This window comes from Lipotes vexillifer, unplaced genomic scaffold, assembly GCF_000442215.2.
Source record: "Lipotes vexillifer unplaced genomic scaffold, Lipotes_vexillifer_v1.1 scaffold395, whole genome shotgun sequence".
Taxonomy (NCBI): domain Eukaryota; kingdom Metazoa; phylum Chordata; class Mammalia; order Artiodactyla; family Lipotidae; genus Lipotes; species Lipotes vexillifer.
Genome location: NW_006797390.1, coordinates 551,943 through 575,573, shown reverse-complemented (window position 1 = coordinate 575,573; position 23,631 = coordinate 551,943). Strand labels below are relative to the sequence as shown.

The window sequence follows — 23,631 nt, the reverse complement described above, 5'->3', positions numbered from 1 at the left end:
TAAAATAAAGAATGTTGTAAGAGACAAGGAAGGACACTACATAATGATCAAGGAATCAATCCAAGAAGAAGATATAACAATTATAAATATGTATGCACCCAACATAGGAGCACCTGAATACAGAAAGCAAGTGCTAACAGCTCTAAAACAGGAAATTGACAGTAACACAATAATAGTGGGGGACTTTAACACCGCACTTACACCAATGGACAGATCATCCAAAATGAAAATAAATAAGGAAACAGAAGCTTTAAATGACACAATAGACCAGATAGATTTAATTGATATTTATAGGACATTCCATGCAAAAACAGCAGATTTAACTTTCTTCTCAAGTGGCATGGAACATTCTCCAGGATAGATCACATCATGGGTCACAAATCAAGGCTCAGTAAATTTAAGAAAATTGAAATCATATCAAGCATCTTTTCTGACCACAACGCTATGAGATTAGAAATGAATTACAGGGAAAAAAACATAAAAAACACAAACACATGGAGGCTAAACAGTACATTACTAAATAACCAAGAGATCACTGAAGAAATCAAAGCAGAAATCAAAAAATACCTGGAGACAAATTACAACAAAAACACGACGATCCAAAACCTATGGGAAGCAGCAAAAGCAGCTCTAAGAGGGAAGTTTATAGCTATACAAGTCTACCTCAAGAAACAAGAAAAATCTCAAACAATCTAACCTTACACCTAAAGGAACTAGAGAAAGAAGAACAAACAAAACCCAAAGTTAGCAGAAGGAAAGAAATCATAAAGATCAGAGCAGAAATAAATGAAATAGAAACAAAGAAAACAATAGCAAAGATCAATAAAAATAAAGCTGGTTCTTTGAGAAGATAAACAAAATTGATAAACCACTAGCCAGACTCATCAAGAAAAAGAGGGAGAGGACCCAAATCAATAAAATTACAAATGAAAAAGGAGAAGTTACAACAGGCACCGCAGAAATACAAACATCCTAAGAGACTACTACAAGCAACTCTATGGAAATAAAACAGACAACCTGGAAGAAATGAACAAATTCTTAGAAAGGTATAACCTTCCAAGGCTGAACCAAGAAGAAATAGAAAATATGAAAAGAACAATCACAACTAATGAAATTGAAACTGTGATTAAAAATCTTCCAACAAACAAAAGTCCTGGACCAGACGGCTTCACAGGTGAATTCATTTAGAGAAGAGCTAACACCTATTCTTCTCAAACTCTTCCAAAATATAGCAGAGGGAGGAACACTCCCAAACTCATTCTACGAGGCCACCATCACCTTGATACCAAAACCAGACAAGGATGTCACAAAGAAAGAAAACTACAGGCCAATATCACTGATGAACATAGATGCAAAAATCCTCAACAAAATACTAGCAAACAGAATCCAACAACACATTAAAAGGATCATAAACCATGATCAAGTGGGATTTATCCCAAGGATGCAAGGATTCTTCAATATACGCAAATCAATCAATGTGATACACCATGTTAACAAACTGACGAATAAAAACCATAGGATCATCTCAATAGATGCAGGAAAAGCTTTTGACAAAATTCAACACTCATTTATGATAAAAACTCTCCAGAAAGTGGGCATAGAGGGAACCTACCTCAACATTATAAAGGCCATATATGACAAACCCACAGCGAACATCATTCTCAATGGTGAAAAACTTAAAGCATTTCCTCTAAGATCAGGAACAAGACAAGGATGCCCATTCTCACCACCATTATTCAACGTAGTTATGGAAGTCCTAGCCACGGCAATCAGAGAAGAAAAAGAAATAAAAGGAATACAAATTGGAAAAGAAGAAGTAAAACTGTCACTGTTTGCAGATGACATGATACTATACACAGAGAATCCTAAAGATGCCACCAGAAAACTACTAGAGCTAATCAATGAATTTGGTAAAGGTGCAGGATACAAAATTAATGCACAGAAATCTCTTGCATTCCTATACACTAATGATGAAAAATCTGAAAGAGAAATTAAAGAAACACTCCCATTTACCACTGCAACAAAAAGAATAAAATACCTAGGAATAAACCTACCTAGGGAGACAAAAGACCTGTATGCAGAAAACTATAAAACAGTGATGAAAGAAATTAAAGATGATACCAACAGATGGAGAGATATACCATGTTCTTGGATTGGAAGAATCAACATTGTGAAAATGACTATACTACTCAAAGCAATCTACAGATTCAATGCATCCCTATCAAATTTCCAATGGCATTTTTTATGGAACTAGAAAAAAAATCTTAAAATTTGTATGGAGACACAAAAGACCCCGAATAGCCAAACAGTCTTGAGAGAAAAAAACGGAGCTGGAGGAATCAGACTCCCTGACTTCAGACTATACTACAAAGCTACAGTAATCAAGACAATATGGTACTGTCACAAAAACAGAAACATAGATCAATGGAACAAGGCAGAAAGCCCAGAGATAAACCCACGCACCTATGATCAACTAATCTATGACAAAGGAGGCAAGCATATACAGTGGAGAAAAGACAGCCTCTTCGATAAGTGGTGCTGGGAAAACTGGACAGCTACATGTAGAAGAATGAAATTAGAATGCTCCCTTACACCATACACAAAAATAAAACTCAAAATGGATTAGAGACCTAAATGTAAGACTGGACACTATAAAACTCTTAGAGGAAAACATAGGAAGAACACACTTTGACATAAATCATAGCAAGATCTTTTTTGATCCACCTCCTAGAGTAATGGAAATAAAAGCAAAAATAAACAAATGGGACCTAATTAAACTTAAAAGCTTTTGCACAGCAAAGGAAACCATAAACAAGACCAAAAGACAACCCTCAGAATGGGAGAAAATATTTGCAGATGAATCAACGGACAAAGAATTAATCTCCAAAATATATAAACAGCTCATGCAGGTCAATATTAAAGAAATGAACAACCCAATCCAAAAATGGGCAGAAGACCTAAACACATTTCTCCAAAGAAGACATACAGATGGCCAAGAAGCACATGAAAAGCTGCTCAACATCACTATAATTATTAGAGAAATGCAAATCAAAACTACAATGAGGTATCATCTCATACCAGTTAGAATGGGCATCATCAGAAAATCTACAAACAACAAATGCTGGAGAGGGTGTGGAGAAAAGGGAACCCTGTTGCACTGTTGGTGGAAATGTAAATTGATACAGCCACTATGGAAAACAGTATGGAGGTTCCTTAAAAACCTAAAAATAGAATTACCATATGATCCAGCAATCCCACTACTGGGCATATATCCAGAGAAAACCATAATTCAAAAAGACACATGCACCCCAATGTTCACTGCAGCACTATTTACAACAGTCAGGTCATGGAAGCAACCTAAATGCCCATCAACAGACAAATGGATAAAGAAGATGTGGTACATATATACAATGGAATATTACTCATCCATAAAAAAGGAACGAAATTGGGTCATTTGTTGAGATGTGGATGGATCTAGAGACTGTCATACAGACTGAAGTCAGAAAGAGGAAAACAAATATCATATATTAATGCATGTATGTGGAACCTAGAAAAATGGTACAGGTGAACCGGTCTGCAGCGCAGAAGTTGAGAAACAGATGTAGAGAACAAAGGTATGGATGCCAAGGGGGGAAAGCTGAGGGGGGGGTGGGGATGGTGGTGTGATGAACTGGGCGATTGGGATTGACATGTGTACACTGATGTGTATAAAATTGATGATTAATAAGAACCTGCTGTATAAAAAATAAATTAAATTAAATTTTAAAATTAAAAAAAAACTAATACTAAACTATCTTTGGGTTATTTTTATGGAAATATGTTAATATAAATGTTTCAGACATTACATGAAATTCCTAATAATCTTATATGTTCTGGTATAATGTTATGTCATAATTCTAGTTATTATTTTTTGCATATAATACCTCTAACTTTCACTCTATTTTTAAATTTTTATTTTATTTTATTATTTATTTATTCTTTTTTGGCCGCTCTGCAAGGCATGTGGAATATTAGTTCCCTGACCAGAGACTGAATCCATGCCCCCTGCAGTGGAAGCATGGCATCTTAACCACTGGACCGCCAGGGAAGTCCCTTCACTCTATTTTTAGAGTGGTGCTTTACCTACATTATCTAGCCATTATATACCATACTCTCAATCTTAATCCTCCTTTAGTCTTAATACAAGTTAATTATATGTTTAATGCTCTTCACCAAGCCTTATTTTGTTATATCGCTCATCATTTTGATTATCTAAAGCTCAGCCACTAGTCCATTTTCAGAATGACTCAGGGAAACAGTATTTCTTGATTTCTTGCATGTTAATAAAATTTGTCTATGGCTTTGTATGAGGAAAATCACTTTTGCTGGGGAAAAAAAAATCACTGGCTCAGACCTTCTTACTTTCAGTATCTTAAAAATACTATTCCATTTAATCCTGACAGGGAGCGTTGCTGTGAGAAAGCCTAATGTGAATCTAATTTTCTTTTCCTTTTAAAAAGTCATTTATTTTATTCTTAAAGGAATATTTTCCTTTTTCTACAGAGTGATTTTACTTATACCTTGTATAAGCTTTAGCTTATATTACCAGGTACATAAGGTTCTCTGTTATTTCAAATCTTCTTTTAAAAACCTTTTCCTGAATTATAGTTCCTCATATTTGTCCTATTCCTTTACGTAAGTTATCTTCCTAAGAGTCTTTTTTATCTATGTGCTTTTTCTTCTTTGCCTATCTTTAATATTTGTTACTTTCTCTCAAATCCTGTTCATTTTTTACATTTCTTTTTAGTCCTTAAACTTTTCCCCTTTTTCAACTTCTGTTTAAAGATCTTTTCTGTTTATTCACTCTTGTGTCCTTTCTAGTTTAGCTAGCTTTTCTGAAATGATTTTTTTTCTTTCATTTATAATTCTTTCCTCAGTTCTGGCATCTCATCTCTGAACTTTCTAATTTTAATTTATGTTGGTCTTTGACATGTGATACTGGTGTCTCAAATAGTGATAGTGCATTTTAAGATGGAGGTTTAATGTGTTCTATGATCATATCTTTCTGGGGAGATTTTTATGCAAGGACATTATTCTGTTCCTCACTTTTTTTTTGTTCAGCTTTTTCCAGGTATAATTAACAAACAAATTTTAAAGATACATAAAGTGTACATAGTAATGATATGATACACATATAAATTGTGAAAGAATACCCCTCCCCTCATCTAGTTATTTACCACATCTCACACATTTGGGGGGGGGTTGTTTTACTTTTTAGGGTTTCATGTTTTGGGGGGTTTTTTTGGTTAGAACATTTAAGTTCTACTCTCGTAACAAATTTCAATTACACAGTACAGTGTTATCAATGACTGTTACAATATTATACAGCTGACCCCTGAATAACACAGGGATTAAAGCAAACCCCTGCATCTGTGTATAACTTTACAGCTGGAACTCCCATATCTGAGGTTCCACATCCACAGGTTCAACCAAGCACAAATCATATAGTACTGCAGTACATATTTATTTTTAAAAACCTGCACATAAATGGACCCACATAGTTCAAACTCAGGTTGTTCAAGAGTCAACTGTAGGGCTTCCCTGGTGGCACAGTGGTTGGGAGTCCGCCTGCCGATGCAAGGGGCTCGGGTTTGTGCCCCGGCCCAGGAAGATCCCACATGCCGCAGAGCGGCTGGGCCCGTGAGCCATGGCCGCTGAGCCTGCGCGTCCAGAGCCTGTGCTCCGCAACAGGAGAGGCCACGGCAGTGAGCGCCTGCATACCGCAAAAAAAAAAAAAAAAAAAGTCAACTGTATACTAAATCCTCAGACCTTATTCATCTTATAGCTGGAAGTTTACACCCTTCCATCAACCCCTTCCTATTTCCTCCAATCTCCTGACAGCCACTTTTCTTCTCTTTGTTTCTATGAGTTTGACTTTTTTTTTTTTTTTTTTAAAGATTCCACACATATGTGATACCATGCAATATTTGTCTTCTGGGTCACTTCAATGAGCATTATGGCCTCAAGGTCCGTGCATGTTACCACAAACAGCAGGATGTCCTTCCTTCTCATGGCTGAACAATATTCTACTGAATGTGTATATACCACATCTTCTTTATCCATTCATCCACTAACAGACACTTGGATTGTTTCATGTATTGGATACTGTGAATAATGCTACTATGAACATGGAAGCGCAGATATCTCCTCAGGATCCTGTTCTCATTTCCTCTGGATAAATACCCAGAAGTGGGATTACTGGATCATATGGAATTAATATTTTTTGTTTTTTGAGGAGCCTCCATACTGTTTGCTTATGGTGTCAAACACAAAAAATCATAACCAAGACCAATGTCAAGGAGCTTACGCTCTGTTCTTTTCTAAAAGTCTTATAGTTTCAGATCTTATACTGGAGTCTTTAAGCCACTTTGAGTTGATTTTGTGTGTGGTATAAGATAGGGATCTAGGGCTTCCCTGGTGGCGCAGTGGTTGAGAGTCTGCCTGCCAATGCAGGGGACACACGTTCATGCCGCGGTCCAGGAAGATCCCACAAGCCGCGGAGTGGCTAGGCCCGTGAGCCATGGCCACTGAGCCTGCGCGTCCAGAGCCTGTGCTCCTCAATGGGAGAGGCCACAACAGTGAAAGGCCCGCGTAATGCAAAAAAAAAAAAAAAAAAAGATAGGGATCTACTTTCATCCTTTTGCATGTGGATATCCAGTTTTCCCAAACCATTTATTGAAAACACTATCCTTTCCCCACCGGATATTCTGGTTCCTCTGTCATAAATTGATTGACCAATTATGCATGGGTTTGTTTCTGGGCTCTCTATTCTGTTCCACTGATCTATGTGTCTGTTTTTACACCAATATCATACCGTTTTGATTACTACATCTTTGTAATACAGTTTGAAGTTAGAAAGTGTGATGCCTCCAGCTTTATTCTTTCTCAAGATTCCGTTGGCTATTTGTGGTCTTTTTGTAATTCCACACAAATTTTAGAATTGTTTGTTCTACTTCTGTGAAAAATGTCACTGGAACTTGGATATGGATTGCACTGCATCTGTAGATGGCTTTGGGTAGTATAGACATTTTAACAAATTAATTTTTCTAATCTGTGAGCATAAAATATCTTTCAATTTACTTGTGTCTTCTTCAATTTCTTTCATCCGTGTCATAGTTTTCAGTGTACAGGTCTTTTACCTCCTTGGTTAAACTTAATATTAGGTATTTTATTCTTTTTGATGATATAGTAAATAAGATATTCTTAATTTTGCTGACAGTTTATTATTAGCATACAGGAACATAGCTGATTTTTGTATAATGATTTTGTATCCTGCAATGCTACTGAATTTGTTTTTAGTTCTAACAGTTTTGTGGTGGTTTCTAGAATTTTCTATATATATCATCAGATCATCTGCAAATACAGCTTTACTCCTTCCTTTTTACTGAGATGCCGTTTCTTCTTTTCCTTGCCTAACTGCTCTGGCTAGGACCTCCAGTACTATGCTGAATAAAAGTGGCAAGAGTGGACATCCTTGTCTTGTTTTGACCTTAGAGGAAAAACTTGCAGCTTTCCTCTTTCGAATATGATATTAGCTGTGGGTCTGTCATATATAGTTTTCACTGTGTTGAGGTATGTTCCCTCTATACCTACTTCATTGAGAGTTAATCATGAACAGATGCTGAATTTTGTCACATGCTTCTTCTGCACCTATTGAGATGATCACATGATCATCACATCTCTTTTATCCTTCATTTTGTTAATGTACTGAATCACACTGATTTATTTGCATATACTGAACCATCCTTGTATCCCTGGAATAAACTCCACTTGATCATGGTATATGATCCTTTTAATGTGCTGCTGAATTCAGTTTGCTGGTATTTTGTTGAGGATCTTTGCGTCTATACTCACTAGGAAAATTGCCTGTAATTTTCTTTTCTTGTAGGCTTCTTGTTTGGTTTTGATATCGAGGTAATGCTAGCCACTTAAAATGAGTTTGTAAGAGTTCCCTCCTCTTCTATTTTTCGGGAGATTTTGAGAAGCACTGGTACTAATTTTTTTTCAAGTATCTGGTAGAATTCACCAGTGAAGGCTTCTCGTTCTCAACTTTTGTTTTTTGGGAAGTTTTTTTTTTTTTTTCTTGCGGTACGTGGGCCTCTCACTGTGTGGCCTCTCCCTTTGCGGAGCACAGGCTCCAGATGCACAGGCTCAGCGGCCATGGCTCACGGGCCCAGCCGCTCCAGGGAACACAAACCCATGTCCCCTGCATCCGCAGGTGGACTCTCAACCACTGCGCCACCAGGGAAGCCCTGGGAAGTTTTTGATTACTGATTTAATCTCCTTATAAATAACTGGTTTGCTCAAATTTTCTACTTCTTCATGATTCAGTCATGATCCATTTCTTCTAGGCTGTTCAATTTGATGGCATGTAATTGTTTACAGTAGTCTCTTATGATCCTTTCTATTTATGTAGTATCAGTTAAATGTCTCCTGCTGATTTTATTTCTGTCTTCTCTATTTCTTATTAAGTCTAGCTAGTAAGAAATAAGTCTAGCTAATAAGAAATAAGTCTAGTTATTTTGTTTGTCTTTTCAAAAAAGACAGCTCTTGCTTTCACTGATATTTTCTATTGTCTTTTTAGTCTCTATTTCATTTATTTCCACTCTGATATATTTTTCACTTCTTTCTGGCAACTTTGGGCTTAGTTTGTCCTCCTTTATCAAGTTCTTTGAGGTGTAAAGTTAGGTTGTTTGAGATCTTTCTCATTTCAAATGTAAGCATTTAGCACTATGAACCTCCCTCTTAGAACTTCCTTTTGCTGCATCCCATAAGTTTTGGTAAGTTGTATTTCAATTTTTATTTGTCTCCAGATATTTGTGATTTCCCTTCTGACACTGTCCTTCAACCACAGGTTGTTCAGGAGAATCCTGTTTAATCCCCACGTATCTGTGAATTTTCCAATTTTCTTTTCTTGTTAATTGAGGTATAAATGACATACAACATAATATTAGCTTCAGGTTTACAACATAATGATTTGATATTGGTATATAACATAAAATGATCACAAGTCTAGTTAACGTCCATTGTCATACAAAGTACACAATTTTTTCCTTGTGATGAGAACCTTTGAGATTTACTTTTTTTTTTTTTTTTTTTTGCGCGATACGCAGGCCTCTCACTATTGTGGCCTCTCCCGTTGCGGAGCACAGGGTCCGGACGCGCAGGCTCAGCGGCCATGGCTCACGGGTCCAGCCACTCCGTGGCATGTGGGATCTTCCCGGACCGCGGCACGAACCAATGTCCCCTGCATTGGCAGGCAGACTCCGAACCACTGCGCCACCAGGGAAGCCCGAGATTTACTCTTTTAGTATCTTTCAAATATGTAAAACAGTATTATTAACTATAGTCACAATGCTGTGTATTACATCCCCAGGACTTACTTATTTTGTAATTGGAAGTTTGTATTTTTTGACTCCCTTCAACCATTTCACTAACCCCCATACCCTGCCTATGGCAACCACCAATCTGTTCTCTATATCTATGAGCTTCGTTTTTTGTTCGTTTGTTGTGAGATCATATGGTATTTCTTTCTCTGTCTGACTTATTTCACTTAGCATGATGCCCTCAAGATACATTCATGTTGTCACAAATAGCAATACGTCATTCTTTTTTATGGCTGAATAATATTCCATCGTACATATATACTACATCTTCTTTATCCATCCAATCAGCAATGGACACTTGGGTTGTCTCCTTATCTTGGTGATTGTAAAAAACGTTGCAATGAACATAGGGGTGTATGTATCTTTTCAAGTTAAGTGTTTTTGTTTTCTTCATATACCCAGAAGTGGAATGGCTGGATCATATGGTAGTTCTATTTTTATTTCTTTGAGGAACTTCTACACTGTTTTCCCCAGTGGCTGCACCAATTTACATTCCCATCAACAGTGTACAAAGGTTCCCTTTTCTCCGCATCCTGACCAACACTTGTTATTTCTTGCCTTTTTGAAAAAAGCCACTCTAACAGGTATGAGGTGATAATTTTCCAGTTTTCTTCTTGTAACTGATTTCTAGTTTCACACCACTGTGGTCAGAAAACATACCTGTTATGATTTCAGCCTTCTTAAGTTTATTAAGACTTGTTTTGTGGCCTTACATATAATTTATTCTCCAGAGTGTTCCACGTGTGCTCTAGAAGAATGTGTATTCTGGTGCTGTTAGATGGAATGTTTCTAAACATCTCTTAAGTCCACCTGGTCTAATATGTAGTTTAAGTCCGATATTTGCTTACTGATTTTTGCCTGGGTGATCTATCCACTACTGAAAGTGAGGTACTGAAGTCCCTACTATTGTTGTATTGCTGTCTATTACTCTCTCCAGGCCTGTTAATATTTGCATCATATATGGAGGTGCTCCTATGTTGGGTGTATAAACAAAATTATATCTTCTTGGACTGACTCCATTATCATTATATAATGACCTCTTTTGACTCTTGTTACAGTCTGCAGCTTAGAATCTATTTTGTTTCATATAAGTATAGCTTCCTTGCTTTCTTTCAGTTTCCATTCATATGGAATACATTTTTCCATCCCTTTACTTTCAAAGTGTGTGTTTCCTTAAGGCTGAAGTGAGTCTCTTGCAGGCAATATACAGTGAGTCTTGTGTTTTATCCATTCAGCTACTCTACATGTTTTCATTGCAGAATATAGTCCATTTCCATATAAAGTAATTATTGATAGGTATAGGCTTCCTATTGCCATTCTGTTGCTGTCTGGCTGTTTTGTATTTCAACTGTTCCCTTCTTCTCTTCCTCTCTTTGTGATTTGATGATTTTTCTATTAATCTTTTGTATATCTATGATAGGTTTTTGTTTTCGATTCCCATTAGGCTTACATAAGACGTCGAGCCCAGCAGAGCTCAGCACAGAGGGAGCAGTCAGAATTGCTCATCTCCCAGTCTTTCCCTAAAAGAGGTCTATTTTCATACTTTAAAAGCTGCTGTCTAATGCTCAGGCTCCTAACTTGGCAGGCATCCAGGGGCTAACTGCAATCCTCCTAGGAGACCAGGGAAGCCAGCAGACACCGCCTCTGCCTTCTCCCACTAGCCCACTCCAAATCTCCAGTATTTCCATACAGAATCAGCTTGTACACACATCTGGTACCCCAGATTTCATGGATGCCACTCAAAGAATGGGCCCCTGGGTCACCTGGCTTTGAAAGTCAACAGGGCTTACACTGACAAACCCCACAGGACTATGGCAAACAATGAAGCAGTTTGTAATGGGTACAGGAGGAACCTCTTTCACAGCTATAAGCTGGGTCCAGAGCAGAAGGAGCAGGCAAAAAAAGCCTATCTCCAAGATTCTCCATAGAAGGGCTCAAACTACATGTATATTCCCTGCTGCCTGGGGGTCTGACTTCCAAACAGCCTTCACCTAGGTACCAGCTGCAATCCTCCTCTATGGAACACTTGACAAATCTTGGCACACACTCAACTACTGGGAGCAAGAAGAACAAAGAAGCCAGCATGGACAATCACAAAGGTTTGAGAGACAACCAAGAGCTCAGGCCAAGGTGAATGCTAAGGTTCATATCCTACACAAGGCTCCTCTGTCAGGACTGGGAGAGGTGGCTGTTTTATCTAATGCACAGAAACCAACACAGAGAGTCAAGGAAATGAAGAAACAAGGGAATATGTTTCAAACAAACAAAGCAAAAAAACCCTTCCAGAAACAGACTTCATAATGAAACAAAGATACATAATTTCCGTGATTAAGAGTTCAAAACAACAATCATAAATATGCTCACTGATGGCAGGAGAACAATGCATGAACAAAGTGAGAATTTCAACAACAAAAAAATAAAATAAAAAGAGAACAAAGTGCCAAACAGAAATCAGAGAGCCGAAGAATGCAGTAACTGAAATAAAGAATTCAATAGAGGGGTACAAGAGTACACTAGATCAAGCGGAAGAAAGGGTCAGCAGACTCAAAGACAGGGCAGTAGAATTCATCCAGTCAGAGAAGCAAAAAGAAAAAACAATAAAAGAAAGTGAAAATAGCTTAAGGGACTTATGGGACACCATCAAGTGGACTACTATTTGCATGACAGTGGTCCCCTAAGGAGAGGATAGAGAGAAAGGGGAAGAAAGTTCATCCCAAAATAATGGCTGAAAACTTCCCCAACCTGGGGAAATAAACAGACATCCAGATCCAGGAAGCCCAGAAACTTCCAAAAAAGATGAATCCAAAAGGACCCACACCAAGACACTTTATAAATCAAATGTCAGAAGTTAAAGACAAGGAGAGAATCTTGAAAGTAGCAAGAGAAAAAACAAGCTGTCTCACACAAGGGAACCCCCATAAGACTATCAGTAGATTTTTCAGCAGAAACCTTGCAGGCCAGAAGGGAGTGACATGATACAGTCAAAGTGCTAAAAGAAAAAACTGCCAACCAAGAATACTGTACCCAGCAAAGCTGTCCTTCAGAATGAAAAGAGAGATAAAGAGTTTTCCATATAAGCAAAAGCTGAAGGAGTTCATCACCACTGTATCGGCCTTAAAAGAAATGTTAAAGGTACTTTTTCAAGATGAAACAAGAGTGCTAATTAGTTAACAGGAAAACATATGAAAGTATAAATCTCACTGGTAAAGATAAATATAGGGTTAATTCAGAATACTCTAATGCTGTAATGGTGGTGAGCAAATCACTTAAAAGCGAAAGTAGTAAAAACTAACTATAATAATGTGTTAATGGATACACAAGGTATAAAGATATGCATTGTGACATCACAAACACTAAATGTGCGGAGAAAAAAATGTAGAGTTTAAGTACACGGTTTTGTTTGTTTGTTTTCTGGTTTTTCTTTTTAGCTGCACCACGCAGCATGAAGGATCTTAGTTCCCCAACCAGGGACCGAACCCGAGCCCCCTGCAGTGGAAGCGTGGAGTCTTAACCACTGGATTGCAAGGGAAGTCCCTAAGTATGCATTTAAAGTTTAGTTGTTATTAGCTTAAAATACTGTTATAAATATAAGATATTCTTCATAGTAACCTTAAATGGGATTTTATACCTTGATACTTTTATGTTTCTATTTATGTGAAATTAGTTTTCCTGAACTTTTAGAACACAGTGGTGTTCAGCGTAGTTTTTCTAACTTTACAGAATTCACTCTTCTGTTTTCACATGTTAAAAAATATGGTAGCTCCCTTTCTGAGATATCCCAGCTTTTCCTCTGCCCATCCTTATCTGAACCTTCTCTTTCCTTCTCCTTTCATTCCTTAACTTTCCCTACTGTGCTGAATTTTGATGCTGTTCTATTCAACTTTGTCTCTACTCTGTAACACCCTGTCCTGGTAGAGCACTCTAGCAGGTCTGTTTTGAGAATTCTCTGGAGCCAGACTACTCTATCCCCTCTTCTGTCTTTACCACGGACACACTGCACTTGCCTCATATTGGAGTGGGCAACCCCCCACTCTCATTTCAGCTACTGCTCTTAATATAGCCCACTACACTGTCTAGTAAATAGCTGGGGCTATTTTGGAGGTCCCCTGCTTTTAAGTTCAGTGAAATACTTTACTCACTCTCTCAGCTTACTCTTGCACAGACAGTAATACTATGGAGGTCTTGTGGCTGTTAGTGGTCTGCCCTTACCTGCTTTCATTTCTGGATGCCTGAGGTTAACTTTACAGTAAGTATTCAGATTTGCTATCTTGTTCCATTGGTTTTTGGGGGGGTATTCTGAGAGAGTCAAAAACCTACAGAGTGGCCATATTCACTTCCTAGTATCCCTCTCAAAGGCAAATTTGAAGTTCAAACATAGCAATTATGTTGTTATATTCATCATATACTTATCACTTTTTCTGACACTTATTTCTCATTATTTTTAAACCATCCTGTTATGAGTCATTTCATTCTTTTTTGCAACAAGGCAAAAAATTCTCTCACTCCTTGATTTTAAAAAGTTCACTTTAATATATTCTTTAAATCTTTCCTGGTTTTCAACACTTATAAATGATTCCTGACTCACAATTCAGATAAGTTACAAATGTGTACACTTTTAAAAATTCCTTCAACTACCTAAGGCTCCCTGCTTCTACTGAGGTCTTAGAATGAGACCACTAGAAACCTAAATAATCTTCCAAACACAAGAATATATCAAGTATTTTTAAAAATCTGAACAGGAGGGCTTCCCTGGTGGCGCAGTGCTTGAGAGTCCGCCTGCCGATGCAGGAGACGCGGGTTCGTGCCCCGTTTCGGGAAGATCCCACATGCCGCAGAGCGGCTGGGCCCGTGAGCCATGGCCACTGAGCCTGCGCGTCCGGAGCCTGTGCTCCGCAAATGGGAGAGGCCACAACAGTGAGAGGCCCGCATAACGCAAGAAAAAAAAAAAAAAAAAAAAAAATCTGAACAGGACTTCCCTGGTGGCACAGTGGTTAAGAATCCGCCTGCCAATGCTAGGGACACGGGTTTGAGCCCTGGTCCAGGAAGATCCCACATACCATGGAGCAACTAAGCCTGTGTGCCACAACTACTGAGCCCACATGCCATGACTACTGAAGCCCATGTGCCTAGAGCCCATGCTCTGCAACAAGAGAAGCCACCACAATGATAAGCCTGCTCACCACAACTAGAGAAAGACCACACACAGCGACAAAGAGCGAACACAGCCTAAATAAATATTTTTTAAAACTCTGAATATACACAACATTGTAAATCAACTGTACTTCAACAAAAATTTTTTTTTAAATCTGAACATGATCTGAATAGAAATTCCATGTTTATGTACTATATCTTTGTCTTCTGTGAATACTGGGGTACAGCATACATGCAGTAGGTTTTCTCCTGGTCTAGGGGTCAGCAAACTAGAGTCCACTGGCTCAAAAAAAGTTTTACTGGAACACAATCATGCCCATTCCCTTAGCTATTATATACAGCTTCTTTCACACCACAACAGCAGAGGTAAATAGCTGCAACAGAGATATGGCCCACAAAGCCTAAAATATTTATGATCTGGCCCTTCGCAGAAAAAGTTGGCCAACCCTGTCCTGGTCTACAGATTTATCAAATGAGCTTCCACAAACAGCACGTGGGAGGGGGGTAAGTCTGAACAGGATGACTCTTTGTCACATTAGGTACCCAGCACATTACAGGATGTTTAGCATCCCTGGCCCCCCAGGAACTAAAATGCTAGTAGTACTCCCAATCCCGGTGTTAACCAAAATTCTCCACACATTTCCAAACACTCTGGAAGAGAATGGAAGTACTATCCCTGGTTGAGAACCACTGCAGAACTAAATTAGCTCAGAGTAAAGAAGGAGAAAATACAACCCATAAATTCTAAGTCCCACCAAGATAGATGAGAAATGTCATTACCTTTTTAAAAAGCAAACTAAAAATCTATTCTTCTTCCCCTTTGACAGTTAAGCCAATAATATGCTAACTTCTTAATAAAATTAAGCTTTATAATTTGACTACTACATCAAGATATCACAGGGTTGACTTAAAGTTTAAAAATAAATTTATAAGGCAATCTTACCGATTTGTTCCATCCAGATTTGATCTGTGGATGAAATTAAGTTTTGCGTCTGCCCAATAAAGCTTCCGTTCCTCATAATCCAAAGTCAGTCCATTTGGCCAGTAAATTTCAGTGTTTATTATAATGAAGCGACTTGAACCATCCATTCCAGCACGTTCTATCTTTGGTACTTCTCCCCAGTCTGTCCAGTACATGAACCTAAAAATCATGAAAAATAAACCCATGACATAAGCAGGTAAACCACCAAGTATCTTATAATTACCACCATTGGATAAAGAAAGCTCTCTCAGGAACACTAAAACTGAAACTCCCAGAAACCGTTATCGAAATTTTAAGCATCTATCTTTTTGCCACCATGACGGTAATAACTGATTCAAGACAAGCATCATCAGGACGCAAAAACCATCTGATCAAAGTTTCTTTGGCAAAAAGGATACCTTACACTGTCTCAATGTATCTCCCCACAAATTACTTGTTAATGACAAAGGGGAAAATGGTAACTTTAGAGAAAATAAACTTGGTGGACACCACCTTATCCACATCATCTAAATTAACATCATCAACACTGGCATCATATATGTGATATGCTGGGAAGAACATTCCATCTTTTTTTATATATAAATTTATTTTATTTTTGGCTGTGTTGGGTCTTCACTGCTGCACACGGGCTTTTCTCTGGTTGTGGTGAGCAGGGGCTACTCTGTTGTGGCACGTGGGCTTCTCATTGTGGTGGGTTCTCTTGTTGGGAGCACAGGCTCTAGGTGCGTGGGCTTCAGTAGTTGTGGCACACGGGCTCAGTAGTTGTGGCTCGCGGGCTCTAGAGTGCAGGCTCAGTAGTTGTGGAGCACGGGCTTAGTTGCTGTGCAGAATGTGGGATCCTCCCGGACCAGGGCTCGAACCCATGTCTCCTGCATTGGCAGGAGGATTCTTAACCACTGTGCCACCAGGGAAGCCCCCATACCATCTCTTTTATGTATATTCTCTTACATATTATTTCTTCCCAAAAATGCATAACCTGAATAAAATTATTAAGGAAACAGAGCGTACCAAATTAAAAAACATTCTACAAAACAACTGCCTTTGAAAATATCAATGTCATAAAAGTCAAAGAAAGGCAGATGAACTAAGCTAGGTAGGAGGAAAATAAAGAGACACAGTAAGGGACTTCCCTGGTGGTCCAGTGGTAAAGAATCCACCTTCCAATGCAGGTGACGCGGGTTTGATCCCTGATCGGGGAACTAAGATCCCACATGCCGCGGGGCAACTAAGCCCACGTGCCACAAACTACAAAGCCCACGTACCACTAGAGAAGAGAAAAGCCACAAGCTGCAACTAGAGAGAAGCTCCAGCAGACCACGCAGTAACGAAAAAGATCCCGCATGCCTCCACAAAAAGATCCCGCATGCTGCAACTAAGACCCAAAGCAGCCAAAAAAAAATAAAGAAAAATAAATAAACAAAGAGAGACACAGTAACTATATAAAGTGTATGATCCTGTACTGATCAGTTGGGGAATATGCTACAAAGACATTATTGGGAAACCTGGCAAAATCTGACAGCATGTCAAATTCTATAATAGAAATGTACTAATGTTAATTTCCTAAATATGATCATTGTACTTTGGTTCCAATATTTCAAATAAATCATGACCAAAAACTTCCCTAATTTGATTTTTAAAATACTAGCCCATACATCCATGAGGTTTAATAAACTCCAAGTATGATAAACACAGAGATATACAACTATACACATCAGTTAAACTGTTCAAAGACAAAGAAATCGAGAGCACTAAGAAAATCAACTCATCACTTGCAAAGAAATCACAATATAACTAAAAGCTGATTTCTTACCAGAACAATGGAGGGCAGAAAGCAGTAGGATGACACACTAAAAGAAATTAAAATATCAACCAAGAATCCTACATACAGCAAAACTATCTTTCCAAAATAAAGGTGAAATAAAGACATTCCCAGATAAACGAAGTGAGAGAATTTGTGGCATGTAGATCTGCCTTACAAGAGATACCAAGGATATTCTTCAGGCAAAAAAGAAGTAACCTAGATGTTAACTCAAATCCACATGAAGAAGCAAACAGTACTCATACAGATAATTATGTAGGTAATTATAAAAGACAGTACAAATATATTTCTCCCTTTTCTTCTCTTAATGGATTAAAAAGACAACTGCACAAAAAAGTAATTATAAACTTGTTTTATTGGGCTTGTAACATATAAAGGTGTTATATATATGGAAATAGTAGCATTAGGAAGGGAAAAGGGAAGTAAAATTGAGGCAAGTTACAGCCATTCTTTAGGCCTAGCCTAAATTCCTAGTTTCATCACCTCGTGTTCCCTACCTTGAATCCTATAGTTAGAGCCCCAAGTTGACAAATTGTTTCCTTCCCCTAACAGCCAACCATCAGTGACTTGGTATGGTACTCTGTTCATGAAGGCTGTGAAGCCTAGTCAGAGCTGTGGGGGGAAACTCAGTGATTTTTAGTCAATGACTTCTACTAAGAACCCAGGGGAATGAGCTAATGCAGGCCTGCCTTTGTTGACCCTACTCTAAACACAGCGACTACATGCTCTTCCCAAAAGACACCCTGAGTTTTTTTGTCCCTATGTTTTCGCACATACTATTTTACTCCATCCTAATTTAAAAAGCTAATAACCACCATCAATAATTAACTCACAAAACTGAAGCTATTACACATTAACTTCTACTGAGATAGCTATAAATAACCATAAAATTAAACAAAATATATGAGGCAGCTGTTCTAGGAACTGAAAATAAGGCAGCACGAGACCACAAACCATGAGACAAAGGAAACTCACCAGGTGAGCTCCAAAAATCACCCTGACTCAACCTGGTGACAACTCCCCACCCAAAGTGTGGAAAGCTGAAACTGAAATTAGGATCAGTGGTCTCAACAAGCTTAAGGAGGCAAAGAGAATTTGGGGCAAAGAAAAGACTGGAATCTGCAGGGCCCCAAAGAGGAGAAAGTTACATTGGTGTGGGTTGGGGGGACTCATGGGGGATCCCCATGAGTCCCTGGACCAAGAACCAGGCTGTGCACGCACAGGATCCTCAAGGATTATCAGGTTGAGAACAGAACTAAAATGCCAGAAGTCAAGCAATGCGGGTGGTCTTACATGTTCTGCCAAGACAGAGTAAAGAGCATCAACACCACCCTGGACATTCAGCTGAGACACCTCAAAGGGCTGAATCCAGACCACACCCTAGGGAGTGGTTCTCAAAGTGTGATCCAAAGATCCCTGGAAAGACTTCCCTGGTGGCTCAGTGGTTAAGAATCCGCCTGCCAATGCAGGGGACACGGGTTCGAGCCCTGGTCCGGGAAGATCCCACATGCTGTGGAGCAACTAAGCCCATGCACCACAACTACTGAGCCCGCATGCCACAACTACTGAAGCCCACATGTCTAGAGCACATGCTCCGCAACAAGAGAAGCCACCGCAATGAGAAGCCCGCACACCACAACGAAGAGTAGCCCCCGCTCGCCACAACTAGAGAAAGCCCGCACACAGCAATGAAGACCCAACGCAACCATAAATAAATAAATAAAGTTATTCAAAAAAAAAAAAAAGATCCCTGGAGGTCTTCGGAATCCTTTCAGGAGGTCTACAGGGTCAAAACTGTTTTCATAATATTGCTACGTTTTATGTATTTATTTAGTCTTTTTCACTTTCATCCTGGAGGTTTTTCATGGATACATATAAGGTGCGGTGATGACTTCACCCTGATGGCTCATGGAATGTATACCTATTATATTTTCCATAAGCTTCTAAGGTAGGTTTTGGAAATAACTATATACACGTTCCAAGATTAACTCAGTTCACAGCACTTTTGCACTCTTACTAGCTACCTCTGATTATACCTGCTGTAATTCTGTACCTCATTATCATCTAAAAACTTGTTACTTTTGAAGTCTTGAAATTTTACTGTGCCCAGAGCAAAAACACATCAAGGAGCAAGTACACTGCTTTGTTTTACAAGATTTCTTAACTTTAAGTTTTTATTTTAAACTGTTTTTATTTTGAAATTTACTAGTAATCTATTTTAAAATAAAAGAACATTTACTTATATTTGTCTTGTATTTAAGAATGGACCACTGGCTGAAAAAGGAGAGATGAGAAAACTCACTTCTTCAACCCACAGCTATACTGCCTACATTTAAAGATGTTAAAAAAGATGATACTGATCTATCAGAGAGAGTTCTCTGACTCTAAGAAGGGATGAAATCTACTCCAAGACCCTGAGCAAAACTGTAAATGAAAAGCAATCTTTCCATTGGCTTATACATGCTATCTTTTTGTGAATAGTATTATGGTTCCAGTTAAGCTGAGGCATTGAGACAATCATTCAGAGTTTAAAGAAAAATGAATTGCATAGTTTAAATGTAAATATGACCTCATTAAAAGCCAAACAATGTTTATTACAGCTTTCCAGCTGGAGAAACACAAAAACAGAGACTCATAAAGCTTTCTCCAGTTTACATTACTGAATTCCTCCCAGAGGAAAAGCCAATAAAAGAAATCAATGGGCCGCCAATTTCCAAAGCTACAGTAACACAAAATTTAAAATTTAGCTGCAAACATGAAGACGGAAGTTAATGTCACCTAAGAAACTGTGCTTTTGCCTTATATATGACTGAATTTAAGGATATGGCCGGACTTACTGTTTTGTTTGTTCATCAAGTGTCAGTACCAACTAATCATCAAAGATCTTCTATGTGAATGTTTACAACAATAAATGTAAGTGGTGCTGAAATATTCAAAGTGTTGAATAACTTTTTTGAATTGCACAGATTACCCTGAACTACCTACCTGTGCTGATATTTGCACTGATAGTCCAAAAGCAATGGTGGGTAAGACTGCAGGGAGTGGCAACCAACTGTACTAATAGTCACTATATTTATTCTTCACCACATACAAAAGAAAAGTCAGTCTCAATGAACACTGACATTGGTAAGGCAGAAAATTATTAATTTCATTAGAGCTTGACCTTTGATTACACATTTAATATTCTGTGTGACAAAATAGGATCTACAGAGAAAGTACTTTTGCTGCATATGAATGTAGAATGGTTGTCTTGAGAAAAAGCACTTGGCCAATGGAGCTAGCTGCTTTTTTCATGGAACACCATTTTTACTTTAAAAAAAAAAAATGAATGACAAACTATGGTTAAATAAAACTTAGGTATCAGGCAGATACTTTCTTGGAAATACATGAAATCACCTTGTCACTTCAATTTGTTGCCAATAACAAAATCTGAGCTTTCTGCGTTCAATCTGTTGTAGTACATTATATATATCTGACAAAGGACTTATATCTATAATGTATGAAGAACTCCTAAAACTCAATAAAAGACAACCCAATTAAAAACTGGGCAAAAGATCTGAACAGACACATCAACAAAAGACATACAAATGGCAAATAAGCATACAGAAAGACAGTCAACATAATTATTCATCACGGAAATGAAAATTAAAACTATAGTGAGATATCACTACAGATCTAGTAAGACGGCTAAACTTTAAAAAATGGACAATACAAAGTACTAGCAAAGATGCAAGACAACTGAAACTCTTGTACACTGCTAATGTTAATGCAAAATGGCACATCTACTTTGGCGAACCGTTTGGCAGTTTCTTATGTTAAACATTCCCATAAGATCTAGTAACCCCACTCTCAGGTATTTACTCAAGAGAAATTAAATATATATTCACACAAAAACCTGTACGAAAATCTCTATAGCAGATGTACTCATAGTCACCAAAAACTACTGAATATTCTTCAAATGGGGAATGGATAAACTATGGTACATTCGAACAATGGAATACTCTCAGGATTAATAAAAAGAACCACTGTAATAAAAATAAAAGTGCAAAAAAAAAGGAAAACTATTTTAGCTGTTAGACGTCAGAATAATGGTTACTTCTGGGGGAAGGAGTAGAGCACGAGGGGACTTGTAGAATGCTGGTATTGTACTGTTTTCTTATCTATATGCTGTTCACACTGGTGTGTTCACATTTATAAACTTAATTTGCTTTATATATATATGATTTGCACATTTTCTCTATCTGTGTTATGATTTAATAAATGTTTATATTTTTAGGAAAAAAAGAACCACTGACATACACAATAAACACATATAAACTTCAAATGCTTTACAGTAAGAGAAAGAAGCTGGATTCAAACACTACACGACACGATTCCATTTATGTTACATTCTGGAAAAAACAAAACTGTATAGAGTCCGAAAACACATCAGTGGTTACCTAGAGCTGCAGGTGGAGGGAAAGGTTGATAACAAAAAGCCAAGAATATATTTTGGGGGGTCGTGGAATTATTCTATATTTTAATTATGGTAGTGATTACCCAAATGTATGCATTTGTCTAAATTCAGAACTGCCACCCAAAAAAGTGTAAATTTACTGTGTGCAAATTTTACTTTAACTTTTTTAATGGGTAGAAGGCATCATTTAATACTTCACAAAAGATACATAAATGGCCAACTGGCACATAAAAAGATGCTCAATCTCATCAATCATCAGGGAAATGAAAATTAAATCAGTAATAAGATATCACTTCACACCCACTAGAATGGCTAACATTAAAAAGACCAACAATACCAAGTGTTGGTGAGGATACAGCAACTGGAACTCTCATACACTGCTAGTATAATCACTTTGGAAAATAGTTTGGCAGTTTCTTACAAAATTAAATGTACACTTAACCCTATGAACCAGTAATTCTAGTTCTAGGTATTTACTCGAGAAATAAAAACATACCCACACAATAATCTGTACATGTAAGTTCACAGAAGTTTTATTCATAATAACCAAAAACTGGAAATAAATCAAATGCCCATCAATAGGATGATTAACAAACTCTGGTATATTCATAAAATGGAATACTATTCAACGATGTAAAAAAACTAACTACTCACATATTCAACAAGGATGTATTTTTTTAAATAATGGTAAACAAAAGAACCCAGATTCAAAAGAGTACCCACAGAATGACTCCATTATATGAAGTTTTAGATTCAGCAAAACTAATCTATAATGACAGAAGTCAGATCAGTAGTTATCATGGTGAAAGTAGGAGCTGACTTGAAAGGGACTAAGGCAGCTTTCTGGAGTGATGTGATAAAATGGTTTTTTTTGGGGGGGTAATGGTAGATACATTTATCAAAACTCATCAAGCTATAAATGCTAAAATATACATTTTTTGCATATAAATTATATCTCAAGAAAGTTGCTTATAACACAAATAAGAATCAAGAGACTTTTTTTTTTTTTTTTGCGTTACGCGGGCCTCTCACCGCTGCGGCCTCTCCCGTTGCAGAGCACAGGCTCCGGACGCACAGGCTCAGTGGCCATGGCTCACGGGCCCAGCCACTCTGCGGCATGCAGGATCCTTCCGAACCGGGGCACGAACCCGTGTCCCCTGCATCAGCAGGCGTACTCTCAACCACTGCGCCACCAGGGAAGCTCCCAAGAGACTATTTTTAAAGTTAATGCAAAGGTAGCTTCTTTTCTGTAGAAGCCTTTCCTAGCTTGCCTAGACAAAGTAGAGTTACTCCCTCCTATGTGCTCCTATAGCTTGTTTCGCTGTGCTCCCTGTATAATATAATTTACAGAGGTCTCACAATTGCCACTAAGCTTGTCTAAAGAAGCACTAAACTTACAAGAACTCAGTGTCTAGTTTATGGTGTAATAAAAAGTTGTCACAAATGAATTAGCTCAACAAGAATTTTAGTAATAAATAAAATTATATGCATGCCACTGCTCAAAGCTAATAAATAACTCTTCCAGTACTCAACCCTAAGAAATATATCATGTCATGTTACTTCACGGATCACACTCAGGTAAAGGCTTCAACTATAACAAATGAAACTGAGAAATCTGTCAGGTGAGAATTTGATAAAAATTTAGAATTTTTAATTGAAGCTTGCTGGTGTTTTCATTTGTTCAAATATTTAAAATTTCAAGTAATAAATTTAATCTATAAATACTGAACATTTGCATTTGTTATTTAATTAACCTTTAAGCTAAAAACTCATTACATACTTAATACAGAAAGGGAAA

At 37.8% G+C, this 23,631-nt stretch overlaps 1 protein-coding gene across 3 annotated transcripts in view; it reads right to left on the bottom strand.

Moving 5' to 3' along the window:
* The window catches only part of LRP6 (LDL receptor related protein 6), a 156,981-nt gene that overhangs the window by 90,715 nt on the left and 42,635 nt on the right, over positions 1-23,631 (bottom strand). For 2 of the 3 annotated variants that reach the window (XM_007469337.1, XM_007469339.1), the window contains exon 2: positions 15,520-15,717. In XM_007469337.1, coding sequence (XP_007469399.1) covers positions 15,520-15,713 — 194 coding nt within the window. In that variant the 5' untranslated portion in view covers positions 15,714-15,717. Of the gene's footprint in view, positions 1-15,519; positions 15,718-23,631 lie in introns of those variants that run through there. The other variant, XM_007469338.1, reaches the window with a different exon arrangement.